At 45.2% G+C, this 14,052-nt stretch overlaps 1 protein-coding gene across 3 annotated transcripts in view; it reads left to right on the top strand.

The window, feature by feature from the left end:
* The window catches only part of LDLRAD3 (low density lipoprotein receptor class A domain containing 3), a 286,928-nt gene that overhangs the window by 151,188 nt on the left and 121,688 nt on the right, over positions 1-14,052 (top strand). For all 3 annotated transcript variants that reach the window (XM_019036946.4, XM_055355538.2, XM_019036947.4), the window contains one exon: positions 4,315-4,449. In XM_019036946.4, coding sequence (XP_018892491.1) covers positions 4,315-4,449 — 135 coding nt within the window. The remainder of the gene's footprint in view (positions 1-4,314; positions 4,450-14,052) is intronic.

Consider the following 14,052-nt stretch of genomic DNA (forward strand, 5'->3'; position numbering starts at 1 on the left):
AAGACAGTTTCTCAATCCAGTCTGTGGATTTGACTTGTAGCTTGGCTTTCAGGCTTTAAACTGTCTTTGGCTTGGAGGTGGGGTTTCACCGGGGACTCGCCCCTGTCTGCCCAGGCATTTGTCTGCTTCCTGGCACCATCACTGCTTGCTTTTCTCCCTCACTATTGTATTTGTGAGATTTATCCATCTTGACACCAGTTCATTGATTTTTCACTACAATACAGCATTGGTTGATGCACTATGGCCCTATTTTGCCTAGCACCAGTTTTTGTACATAAAGTTGTATGCATACACAGTATGCCCTTCATTTACAAATTACCTGTGGCTGCTTTGTGACACGATGGCAAAGTTGAGTCATTACAACAGAGACAAAAGACCAAACAGCTACCAAAACCTACAATATTTACTATCTGGCCCTTGATAGGAACAGTTAGCCAGCCCTGGCATTGTAACAGTATAACACATGGTATCTATTCTCTTATAAGTAAACATTTGAGCCTTTTCTTTTCTTTTCTTTTCTTTTTTGAGACGGGGTCTCACTCTGTCACCCAGGCTGGAGTGCAGTGGCATGGACTCGGCTCATTTCAACTTCTGCCTCTCAGGCTCAAGCGATACTCCTGCCTCAGCCTCCCAAGTAGCTGAGATTACAGGCATGCGCCACTACCACCCAGCTAATTTTTGTATTTTTAGTAGAGGCAGGGTTTCACCATGTTGGCCAGGCTGGTCTTGACCTCGTGACCTCAAATGATCCACCCACCTCAGCCTCCCAAAGTGCTGGGATTACAGGTGTGAGTCACCATGTCTGGCCCATTTTAGTCATTTCTGATTTTTTAATTTTGCAAATAATGGCTTCAGTAAACATTTTTGTTTCTTCAAGAGTCTTGCAGTGGCTCACGCTTGTAATTACAACACTTTGGGAGGCTGAGGTGGGAGGATTGCTTGAGGCCAGGATTTGAGACCAAGCTGAGCTTCATAGCAAGACCCCTGTCTCTACAAAACATTAAATAATTAGCTAGGCATGGTGATATATGCCTGTAGTCCTGGCTACTCAGGAGGCTGAGGTGGGAGGATCGCTTGAGCCCAGGAGTTGAAGGCTACAGTGAGGTATGATTACACCACTGCACTGCAGTCGGTGACTGAGACCCTGTTTCTTAAAAAGGAAGAAAAAAGAGTCTCTCTAGAGAAGAATATGTAGCTGGAAGTGAAATTACTGGGCCATGCCATGTGCACCATAGGCTTTACTATTCCTAAATGGGCCTCCTAGGTGGACGTACCAATTTGCACCCCCACTTGTAACTTATGAGACTTCCTCTCCCTCCACATTCTTGCCAATGACCTGGTACTTTAAGACCTTGAGTGTGGTAAGTCTTATCCATAGTGGCACGTCGTCACCAGTGACAGTATACATTATTTCACGTTTTTACTGATCATTTGCCGTTCCTCTTATGTCAATTGCCTGATTACATCCTTGGCCCTTTTTTCTATTGAGTTATCTTTTCTTTTTGATTTTTGAGAGTTCTTTATATATTCTTGCTACTAGTCTTTTGGGTTATATGCATTACAACCAATCTGTGAGTTGGTTTTTAAACATACGTACACATACTTGTAGACATACACACACATAAACACGTATATGACGTTTTTCCTTGGAAAGTTTGAGAGGTTGAAAGGGTCTAAGACTGAAGGAAAAGTAAGTAGATGACAGTGGTTTCAGCAAGGATGACTCTGCACAGCTTTCCCCATCAGGACGTTTACATAAGCTTATGAACGCCCCCTCTTGGAGCACTTAGAATGCTTTTCCCAGGCTGTCTGAGTGAGCAGATGGTTACTGATGTTTTGGTTGCATAGATGTGACCCACAAGGTCCTAGAGAAGCTGAAGGCCACCATGGTGGGATGTTGATGGACACAAGGGTTTGGAGAGCTGCCTTGGACAAAAACCAGACGTGATTTGTGGTTTTGGATTTCTCCATCTCGGTTTTGGCTGAAGTCAGACCTCGGTTTCAGCTTGATCCAGTTGAGCCATTCTCTGGCCCACAGCGATGTCAATAATTAAAACTTCCATTTTCAGGCCAGACCACTTTTGTTTGAATTTACATCATTGGTCCATCATCCTCAACACTGAAAGCACTGGTTTCCTCCATTTCCCCACCTCTCTGACCTTTCAAATCAAACTTTTGGGATTGAATAGTTAAAATAAAAAAGTCTTCAGTTCCTCAGCTTTATATAACGTTGTGAAGTTAACCAAGTCCTTGCAGCTGTGATCTCTGTGTTCACAACAGCTCAGAGAAGCATAGGGAGTAGATTACAACTGCCATCTTGCCGTTGAGGACCACAGAGAGACACTGGAGCTGGTGTGGCCCTGATCCTGTAGCAACATAGCAATCTTCTGTGCTGGGCCTGGCGTCTGTTCTGGTGCTGTACCCACCACATGAATATGGGTGCCTGCTCAGTTCATTCCCTGATGTCTGGGATGACCCCTCTTCATCATTACAGATGTTGCTCCTTGTGGGAGGGCTGCACTCTGTAGGACCGAGATTCACATAATGAGGACAATGAGTGTAACATTCCCTGAGCCTGTGCTACATGTCAGACTGGGCACTGTACATTTTCCCACGGATATCATTTGATGTGCAGATTAATGCCGTAAGTAGCAGTATCAGCTTCTTGGTCTGTGGCTGGCGTAGCCATACAGGGCCAGTGCTTAGCTTAGAAGGGGACCATGCTTGGTTTTATGTTCTGCTCTTGCCATCTTGAGTTTTTAAAATAATTTTTGACAGCAGATCCCACATTTTCAGTAGGCACTGGACCTCACAAATCATGTAGAGGGTCCTGTCCACAGATAAAGCAGCTGAGGCTCAGAGAGGTGAAGTAATTTGCCCAAGATTAATAAGTGGCAGAGCTGGGATTGGAGTAATTTCTACTTGGCTGATTCAGTTATTGAAAACAGAGCCCTGGAATGAACCTTGTTTGAATCACACTGCAAGTAAATTGTACTGTAGAAATACTAGTTTTCTGTGGAGATTTGCTGTTGTGTTGTTAAGTAGCTTTGTGCTGACCTTGTACTGGCCAGTTGTCACACTTCTTCTTAAGGGGAGGGCCCAGATCTGTCATTTCCTTTGAGGTCTCAGAAAGTGCCTAGAATAGGAGCCTCATGGAGGAGCTGCTCAGAAAATGCTCACTGACCAACTAGGTTCATGGGCTTTTTTGTTTGCAAAGAAGAAATCGAGGCTACTAAGTTTGCCTTAGTGAGTCATAAAGAATAAGTGAGGAATTAAAAGGCTGATATATAGTTAGGGAACTGGAAGCATCCTACACGGCTGTGGGATCAGATCATGTCATTACCTCCACAGTGGCAGAGAGGTAAGTCAATCCCTGCCTCAGCTACTCCTTCTGGCTTGGCTTTGCTCCATGTGTCTCTTATGCTACCAGCCATTCACTCTTGCCTCCTCCAGGATATGTCCATGAGGTTCAGGTTTTGCCCAGACCCCTCAGTGGCTGCTGGCCAGCCTTCGAGTTGACCATTTCGGGTGAGGCATTTAGCATGTCGGGGTGGAGAGTGGCAAAATAGATAACAGAGACCAGAGACTTGGAAGGGTGAGTGGGGGGAAGGGAGGAAGATAAAGAGATGAAGAGAAGTGGGTTAAAAGATACAAACATACAGTGAGATAAAAGGAAACCAGAGTAGGGTGAATATACTTAACAAAAATGTACTGCACTTGAGTAATGGACAGCTGAATACCCTGACTTGATCACATCATGCATTATGTATATGTAACAAAATTTCTCCTGTACCCCATATATTTGCATAAATAAAAAAACAAAAATGGAAAAAAAAATTAAAAAGAATTCCAAAAGCACAGCAGCCTAGGATAGTTTAAAAAGAGACTAGAAAGTTCTAAAAAGGAGCCAAAGGCAACCCTGTATTATAGCCTGGTCTAAAAATTAATGTTCCTAAGAATGACCCTGTGCTGTCACCAAAGAAGGTAAGTGTTGATGAACTCAATATTTGATGCATCTCAGAGAGATTCCTGTTGCTGGTGTTGAAAGGCATCAATATTCAGTTATTAAGCAGACTTACTTAACCAGAGTGGCAGATCTCTCCAAAGACCCCCAGGAGGTTTTAGAATGAGGCAGAGTAAGTCTTGTGTCCAGGTTTGGCTGGCCAGCCTTACAGGATGGGCTTTGAGTCTGCCAGCTTAGAAGATAAGCTTACTGCTTCCTGAGTGGGACACACCCCAGGCTGGAAGAAGTTCCAGGGTCCCCAAGGGAACTTGCTGGCCTCCCTGGTAATGTGCTATGTTTTCCCTCTGCAGCAGCAAACCCTCTGCTTTGCTCCACCGCCCGCTACCACTGCAAGAACGGCCTCTGTATTGACAAGAGCTTCATCTGCGATGGACAGAATAACTGTCAAGACAACAGTGATGAGGAAAGCTGTGAAAGTTCTCAAGGTAGGAACCTCTCAAGCTCTAAAAAGATAATTGCAACACAACACTGCAGTAATGGAACACACTGAAAGGCAGAAAGCAACACCCATTCCCACTTCCAAACACAATAGCTCTGTTAGTTTTTGCACTCAGCCTTGCAGCCCTTGTACAGGTAGGTACCCGTGTTTACATGGCTTTAACTACAACACACCTACCATTTTGAATTTTGTATTGTTCCTGAATTAAATATCATCTATACATTTCTCTTCAAAACTGTAATATGCCCCAACTGTGTTACATACTGTCATGTTGCTCTCCTGTGGTTTTCTGAGACAATGCTTTATTGGGGCAATCCAGGTTGTTTCTTTCCCTTGAATTACTTCTTTGGGATAAAGTCCGCAGAGTGGGATGTCTGCGCAGGTGTCTGTTACACCTCAGCATGCAGCTGTGTTTTTTTTCTTTTTTAAGTTTACATTGCTGACATCATTGTCTGTGCCTGTCAGTTTTACTGTGCTATCACAGACATTCACAGGCATCACAACTGCTGCCCTATTTTTTTTTTCCCATTTTTGCTAATTTGGTAGTCATAGAATAACAACCTCCCCAAATGCTTTCATTTGCATTTCTCTGATTATGAGCAGAGTTCACATTTTTTCCCGTCACGTTTGTTTACTACTTTGTTTCCTTTTCTGTGAATTGCCTCCTTGTGTCTGGGCTATTGATTTTGGGGCTGTCTCATGGAAGCTGAGGGATGCAGCTGGAGGATGGGAAGATGAGCTTTGTTAGGGAGTCTGAGGAGGACACAATGGGATAAGGTCATGTCCTCCCTAGTTAAAACTGACCGGGTACATTTCTTTAATCATGGACTCTTTTTTTTTAGCATTTCTTCAGTGATTAGAAATCCTAAGATTTAAAATGCACATCTGTTTTAAGGCATCCGAAAGAATATATATTTCTAATGTTATAAATTGGTATCATCTGTATGTAATCTTTCCTATTTTCACTTAGTATTATATTGCTGTGATTCACCTGTATTGTTTGTTGTTGGAGATTGTTTGTCTTGACTGATGTTCAGTGTTCTACTATATGATTGTACCATAGTTTATAGATCTAATAAAAGTGTAAAAAGAAAAGTAAGAGAATGATGGTTAACTGCTTAGCTGGTTAACTCATATATTGGGAGGTAGGATAGATGATGGATAAGTTCCATGTAGTTAGATGTAGGTTATTTTCAAGGTCCTAGCTTTTATTTTGATTGGTGTTTATGCTATTAAAAATGAATGAGTGAATGAACAGATGGGCATACATAACCACTGGTGAGAGTGGGCTACAAACCAAGGATTATGGTCAATCTAAATCTATATGCCTGAGGTCCATAGGAAAGAAAAGACAAAATGTGTATTGGCATAGACTTTGCCAAGATTTGTGCAGAGAACAGCTGTGGGAGGCGAGTCTTGGATAGAATTAGCTTCTGATTGTCTTTGCCTGGAAAATGCCTTTCTTGGGTCGACCCTTCGCAGTGGTTCTCAAAGTATAATCCTCAGTCCGGGAGCATCAGCATCACATGAGAACTCCGAAAATGCAGTTGTTCAGGCGCCATTCTAGACCAGCTAAATCAACTGGTGTCGGTGGGCCCAGCCAGAAATGCAGTTGTTCAGGCCCCGTTCTAGATCAGCTAAATCAACTGGCGGGAGTGGGCCCAGCCATTGGCGTTTTACTTAAGAAGCCCTCAAGGTGATTCTAATGCACACTGAAGGCTGAGCGCCACCATTCTACACTCACCTGAGAGAGGTTTATAATCCTGCCATTTGCCTAGAAATTTCCAAACTTCTGACTGAACGCAACGTATTGCTGGCCTTTACACAAGATCAAATTTTTATAAAACCAAACATGCCAATGTCTTGCCAGTGATGGACACAAAATAGGGAACAAGAATGCAAAATCAAGTAAGTATTAGCATAGATAGGAAAGATTGAGGAACATTTTCTATGGAGATTGTTTCTTTTTGGTGGCGGGGGTGGCGTGGACGGAGTCTTGCTCTGTCACCCAGGCTGAAGTGCAGTGGCGTGATCTTGGCTCCGTGCAACCTCCGCCTCCCGGGTTCAAGCGATTCTCCTGCCTCAGCCTCCCAAGTAGCTGGGACTACAGGCGTGCGCCACCACGCCCAGCTAATTTTTGTATTTTTAGTAGAGATGGGTTTCACCATGTTGGCCAGGATGGTCTTGATCTCTTGACCTCGTGATCTGCCTGCCTCGGCCTCCCCAAGTGCCAGGATTACAGGCGTGAGCCACTGCGCCCGGCCTATACAGTTTCTTAAGTGTGTATGTATCCTGGACTCACTTACTCACGGTGCCCTAAGACATTCAGTGAAAAGACTCCCACGTCTAAGATGTGGAGGTTAGGCCTGTCAGTAGTTTGGGCAACACCCTCTTCTGTGCCCATCCCAGTATTTTACTGAAGCAGATTTTTGCTTGCCCTTAAGAAGAATGGTGGGCCCCTCTGTAGGCTGTTTAAAGCTCCTATTTTTTTAAATTCTGCTTTTTCTCTCTCACCATATTCCACGTCCCATAAATATGAGTTTTATGGAGAAAGTTAGTGGTGGACACATACTTATGAAGCCCAACTCTTGACACATACTTTCCTTAGAATCTCAGCTTTGTGCCTTCCTTAGCCAGAGGGCATCCCCTTAGAAAATAAGCTACATATGCATGTGCTCCCAGAAAATAAGGCCCACCAGGCAGTTGGTGACACCTGTCAGTTTCATGGGTATAACAGCCACCCCACAAGGTGCCCACTTGTGGAAGGCATTGCTGTGAGCTACCCAAGAAGAGTAACAAGAACAGGACGTGTGCCCATTTTGCCTCTCAAATCCTGCCGAACCTGCGTGGTGGCATTGTGCTCTGTACATAGTGGATTTGCTAAGTGCTGAAGACTAGAAAAGACTTCTCGGTAGAGTGTTGTTATTAATGCTGTGTTTTAATTTGCACCCTGTGTGATATTGCACCGTATAGGTTTTTTAAGTTATGTGAGTTCAGATATCCACGATCTATTAAAATAATAACAAGTATTATTATTATTGTTTAAATTGGGTAGAGAATTCCGTCATTTCCTCAGTGGGAATCTGCCCTGCAGTGAGTGTGAGATGGGAGACAGATGTGGAGTTCCCTTAGCTGTCTGCAATTCTGCAGCCTCATCCCTCATAGGGTGTACACATCTCCCTGCCCTGAGTGAGACTCTGGTATTAAGGGTGTGTTTTCTTGCATCATGTAACCTCTATGTCCAAACCGACTAACTCATTTTGGTGCTTGACCAAAGGAACCCCAGCGCATCAGTGCTGTGGGAAAACTGACCCACACTGAGCTCTATGCAGTGTTTTCCTGAAGAATCTCAGAGATAGTTTGACTAGACAAAATATTGCCCTATGCCACATAAGATTTGACCCACTGTCGTCTTTTTTTTTTTTTTTTTTTGAGACGGAGTCTCACTCTTGTTGCCCAGGCTGGAGTGCAGTGGTGAGATCTCGGCTCACTGCAAGCTCCGCCTCCCAGGTTCACGCCATTCTCCTGCCTCAGCCTCCCGAGTAGCTGGGACTACAGGCGCCCGCCACTACGCCTGGCTTATTTTTTGTATTTTTAGTAGAGACGGGGTTTCACCGTCTTAGCCAGGATGGTCTTGATCTCCTGACCTCGTGATCCACCCGCCTTGGCCTCCCAAAGTGCTGGGATTACAGGCGTGAGCCACCGCACCCGGCCGACCCACTGCCATCTTAACAATACTTTTTGATGCACCGAGTACTCTGCTAAGCACCTCTGTAGATGAGCTCACTTAGTCAAACTTTGTTCTCTCTCCTTCTGCTGGGTGTGTAGCCCTTAAAAATAGATCTTTGCTCTCAGTTATGTGGGAGAAAATGATATTTTATCATATTTATCTTGATGGGGTAGAGCAAAACTGGCTGGCTCCAAGACCAGAAAGAGAGTGCGTGAAATAATTTTCTTCCAATTTGACTAGGGTATGAAATAGTGGTTTCTCCACTTTAGCAACACCAGTTTATGGGAACCCCTCCTCCTCTCTCTCCTTATCTGGGATTTAGTTCCCCTCCTTATCCTTGGCCTTGAAAACTAACAGTACAGTTTGTAAGGAACTGGGCACGAGAATGGGGCCCTGAAAGTGCGGTCATTATTCTGTCTTTGTATTCTATATGAGATGTATTAGAGACCAAAGATGGTTGTGGTGGAACTGAATTTTAATTGGGGCTTCATTGATTGGCAACATAACCCATTTCCAAGAAATAAAGTAATAGCTGTGAAGCAGGCTTTCGATGGCTTTTCTGTTGCTTGGGAACTCTCTGTGGGAGGGACACATCTGAGAGTGAGCAGGTCCTGCCATGTACATGTTGGGGGTCGGCGGCACTCAGGTGGCCTTACAAATGTTGACTGAATGTGGCAGGCAACCTCTGATGATCCCCACCTCCTGGTATTCATGCCTTGGTATAATCTCATCCCTTCAAATGTGATCTAGATCTTAGATCCCATTCTTTTGGCGTGTGTCAAAATTTGTCTACCGTAAAATTTATCATTTTAACCGTTTGTAAGTATACAGTTCAGTAGGTGTTAAGTATGTTCACGTTGTTGTGCAGCCAATCTCCAGAACGTTTTCATTTTGCAAATCTGAATCTCTATACCCATTAAAAAATAACTCCCTATTCTCCTTCCCCCCAGGCCCCGGGCAGTCATCATTCTACTTCTATCTTCATTAATTTGGTTACTCTAGGTACCTCATACAGTGGAATCATACAGTATTTAATCATTTTTTTTTTTTGAGGTGGAGTCTCACTCTGTTGCCCAGGCTGGAGTGCAGTGGTGCAATCTCAGCCTCACTGCAAGCTCCACCTCCCGGGTTCACACCATTCTCCTGCCTCAGCCTCCAGAGTAGCTGGGACTACAGGCGCCCACCACCACGCCCAGCTAATTTTTTGTATTTTTTAGTAGAGACGGGGTTTCACCATGTTAGCCAGGATGGTCTCGATCTCCTGACCTCATGATCCGCCCGCCTCGGCCTCCCAAAGTGCTGGGATTACAGGCGTGAGCCGCCGTGCCTGGCCCAGTATTTAATCATTCTTAAGTGTATATGTATCCTGGACTCACTTACTCAGGGTGCCCTAAGACGTTCAGTGAAAAGACTCCCAAGTCTAAGACGTGGAGGTTAGGCGTGCCGAAGGTTTGGGCAACACCCTTTTCCACGCCCATCCCAGTGTTTTACTGAAGCAGATTTTTGTTTGCCCTTAAGAAGAATGGCAAGTCCCTCTGTAGGCCATTTGAAGTTTGCATTTTTAAATCCTGCTTTTCTCTCTCTTCATATTCCATGTTTGTGACTGGCTTATTTCACTTAGCATAATGTCCTCACGGTCCATCCATGTTGTAGCCTATCTCAGAATTTCCTTCCTTTTTAAAGCTGAGTGGTATTCAGGTGTATATATGTCACATTTTGTTTATCCATTCATCCATTAATGGACACTTAGGTTGCTTCCACCTTTTGACTATTGTGAATCATTATGGTAAGACATGGGTGTATGGATTGTGACTCGCTTTTAACAAAGAAAATGCAGCAAAAGTGGCAGCTGTCAGTCCCGAGGTTAGATGATGGAGCCACTCTAGCATTGTCTTGCCTGCCCTCGCTGGCTAGCTCTCTCCCACTCTCGAGGCAAGCCAGCTGCCATATTGTGAGCCGCCCTACTCAGAGGCCTATATGTCAAGGAACTGAAGGAGGGCTCCAACCTAAGCTAGCGGGGAACCGAGGCCTGCCAATAGCCACATGAGTGAGGTTGGAAGTGGGTCCTCCCCTAGTCAAATGGAGACATCTGCAGCCGCGGCTGACACGCCGACTGTAGCCTTGTAAGACACCCTGAGCCAGGGTGTGGCCACTCCTGGGTTTCTGACCCATAGAAACTGTGAGATCATAAATGTTTGTTTGTTTAAACCTCTAAGTTTTGGGGGTCATTTTTTCTGCCACATTAGATAACTGACATACTGAATACTTCTCAGGTGGGCTCCAATTCTCACTGCTCTAACCATAGAGAGCTTGTGGTGACTCAGGTCACAGTGATCGGTGAAACCTTTGGAAGATCATGCAGGGGTTTATAAGAATAGCAAACATTTGGAGTACTAACTGCATGTCAGGCACCATTCTGAGCATTATTGTATTTTCCTGTACAGTTCTCACAGATTCCCTCTTGAGAGTGGGTGCTCTTATCACACCCCTTTTCTAGATGAAGAAACTGAGGAACACATAGTTTGTTCCTGGTCTAGTCCGCACAGGGAGCAGGTGGTGGAGCCAGGATGGGAACTCGGGTCATCACACTGACGGACAGACTCATGTTTTTCATCACCCCATAAGACTCCTGTCTGGTAACACTGAGCTGGGCGCAGGACTTTCAGGTGGTCAGTCCAACTCTTGGCCTGTGAGTTTATGGGGGAGGTTAGTATGAAGACTGGCATGTTTTCCCTCTCTTTGTACTCCAAAAGTTTTCCTTTCCATGAAAAAGAATAATGTGCCTGTCCACCTTCCCTCCTCCTGAGGAATGTCTGGCAGTTAAGCTCTTCTCAAGCAGCCACCAATGCCAGGAGAGTTAATTAAGTGTTTTGGCAGTTTCTTTATCTTGCTTGCTGTATCCTGGTGATAAGGCTTGAGGAGAATTTGAAAAGCTGGCTGTGAGATTTGGCACCTCACTGGAAGCTAACGTTGACAGCTTTGTTCTGTTCCTTCTGCAGAATTGTGTGTGTGTGTGTGTGTGTGTGTGTGTGTGAGAGAGAGAGAGAGAGAGAGAGAGAGAGAAAGACAAGGCGGTGTGTGTGGTTGTGAGAGTGTATGCATTCTTCAAGTTGGCATTTTTGTCCTTGGGGAGGTAATGGGTAGGTGAGGTGTTACCTCCCCTGTGCCAGGCCCCTGGCTGCATGCAGGAGTATAGAAGTGGTCTTGGCCCCTTGTTGAATTGTCCTCCTCCCCCGCTGAAATTCTTGTGTTCATGTCCTAAACCCCAGAGCCTCAGAGTGTGACCTTATTTGGAAATAGGGTCATTGCAGATGTTACTTGTAAAGACGAGGTCATACTGGAGTTGTGTGGGGCTCTAATCTGATATGACCGGTGTTCTTATAAGAAGGGAAATTTGGACACCGACATCACAGAGAGAGAACACCATGTGAAGGTGAAGGCAGAAATTGGGATGATGCATTTACAAGCCAAGGATCAGCAGAGATCGCCAGCAAACACCAGAAGTCAGGAGAGAGGCTCGGAACAGATTCTCTCTCGCAGCCCTCAGAAGGAGCCAACCCTGCGGACATTTTGATCTTGGACTTCTGGCCTCTGGAACGAGGAGACAATACATTTCTATTGTTTTAGCTGCCTAGTCTGTGGTACTTTGTTGCAGCAGCCGTAGCCAACTAATACAGTCCCCGAGAAGTCACACTTAAGCAAGGCACAGCCATTCACTAAGTGCCAGAGCAGAAATATAGCCAAGAGGATGTGAAACTGCCAGAGAGTAATCAGAGTAGAGTGCAAGAGCGAAGGAAAGTGAGCTTCCAAGGGAGACTGGAAGTGCTGGATGCTGTGTGGGAACTGGACAGTTGCTGGTAAAGAATCCCCTTGGCAGGGAGAGCTGGAAGTAAAGAATCGCCTCGGTAAGGAGAGCTGCTGGTAAAGAATCGCCTTGGTAGGGAGAACTCCTGGTCTGCCTATGGTGTGGGACTTGGTAGAGCCATGCTTGGTTAGGAGGACACCTCCCAGCCTGTATTTCAAGTTCATTTTCTGTACTTGGTGCACAGACCTCATTATCTCTCTCTACAACAGCCCCAGACCTGGAGTCAGTGGAGTCAGAACCCTTCCATGTTCCTTGAAAGCCATGGCCTAATCCATCAGTATCTGTGTTCTAAGGACCTTGGACAGTTGCACTTTCCCCTTGGAGTTCTAATGCCTAAGTTAGCTGGTGACTGACCTTGATTTATTGCTGGATTCTGGGCTCACAGTGAATATATATGTATCTATGAGAAGAAAGAATTAGGGACAGTGACTGCTTCTTGCCTTACCCTCTCAAATAGATACCTCAAATAAAACCTCAGAGGTGGGGAACCCCAGGAGGAGGGTCCTAAGGGCTGCTAGGCAGAGGGGTCACCAAATCAGACCAACACTGCTAACTCTGTGGCTTTTGTGTCCTGCATCCGTGATGACCAGGGTATATTGTATATGGTTCATCGAGGGAACTGTCCTTTAGCTGCTGCTGAAACTTGGAGTTTTGTGTCCCTTCACACGCTCCACCTACCCCAAACCCACCACCACCATGTGGGGTCTGTGATAGACTGGATTTTTACTTTCAGTTCTTCACTCCCTCCCTCTGCTGTGTGACCTGGCAGAATGGCCAGAGGAAATGTCCCTGCCCGTGGATGCGGGGCTTGCTTTGGCCCGTGGTGTGTTGGCAGTCAGCATGAGACCAGCATGGCCTCTTGCATCTCAGAGATCTTCCTGGAGAAGAATATACCCTGGGAGCTGCTGGTCCAAGGTGAATGCAGTGGCACATGGAACTGACCCGGACCCACCCCGCAGCTCAGGATCTGTCCCAGCTGAAGCCAGCAGAGCCACAGCCAGCCTGCAGATCCAGGAGAAGCCAGTGAATCTTTGCTGTTGTAAACCACTGAGATTTTAAGATGTGTCTGCTACATAGCAAAACTGATTGATATTGGATCCTCGGGAAATGTCTGTCTGTAATTTTTCTTTTTCTTTTTCTTTTTTTTTTTTTTTTGAGACAGTTTCACTCTTGTCACCCAGGCTGGAGTGCAATGGCGCGATCTTGGCTCACTGCAACCTCCATCTCCCAGGTTCAAGCAGTTCTCCTGCCACAGCCTCCCAAGTAGCTGAGAGGCGCCCGCTACTATGTCTCACTAATTTTTGTATTTTTAGTAGAGACGGGGTTTCACCACGTTGGCCAGGCTGGTCTCAAACTCCTGACCTCAGGTGATCTGCCCACCTCAGCTTCCCAAAGTGCTGGGATTACAGGTGTGAGCCACCGTGCCCAGCCTCTGTTTGTAGTTTAACAGGTATAGTCATGTGCTGCATAATGACATTGCAGTCAACCTACATATATGACTGTGGTCCCATGAAATTATAATACAATGTTTTTACTGTATTTTTTTATGTTTAAATACACAAATAATTGCCATTGTGTTACAGTTGCCTACAGTGTTCAGTACAGTAACATGCTGTACAGGTTTATAGCCTAGGAGCAGCAGGCTGTACCATACAACCTAGGTGTGTAGTAGGCTGTTCCTTCCAGCTTTGTGTAAGTTAATTCTATGATGTGCACACCATGATGAAATTGCCTAATGATGCATTTCTTACAATATATCCCTGTCGTTAAGCAACACATGACTATATTTTTGATTGCTACTGTGTGCCAGGCATTATGCCCAGGAGACAAAGGCACGTACCAAATTTTGTTAAATCTTAAAATGCCATCTATTGTAAGAGCTATCATTATTTTATGTTTTGCTGAGAAAGAAACAATACTGACCATTAAATTATGGCACAATGTTTTTAAGATGCAATCCAGGCCAGGCACGGTGGCTCACTCCTGTAATCCCA

Source organism: Gorilla gorilla, chromosome 9 (genome assembly GCF_029281585.2).
Source record: "Gorilla gorilla gorilla isolate KB3781 chromosome 9, NHGRI_mGorGor1-v2.1_pri, whole genome shotgun sequence".
Taxonomy (NCBI): Eukaryota; Metazoa; Chordata; class Mammalia; order Primates; family Hominidae; genus Gorilla; species Gorilla gorilla.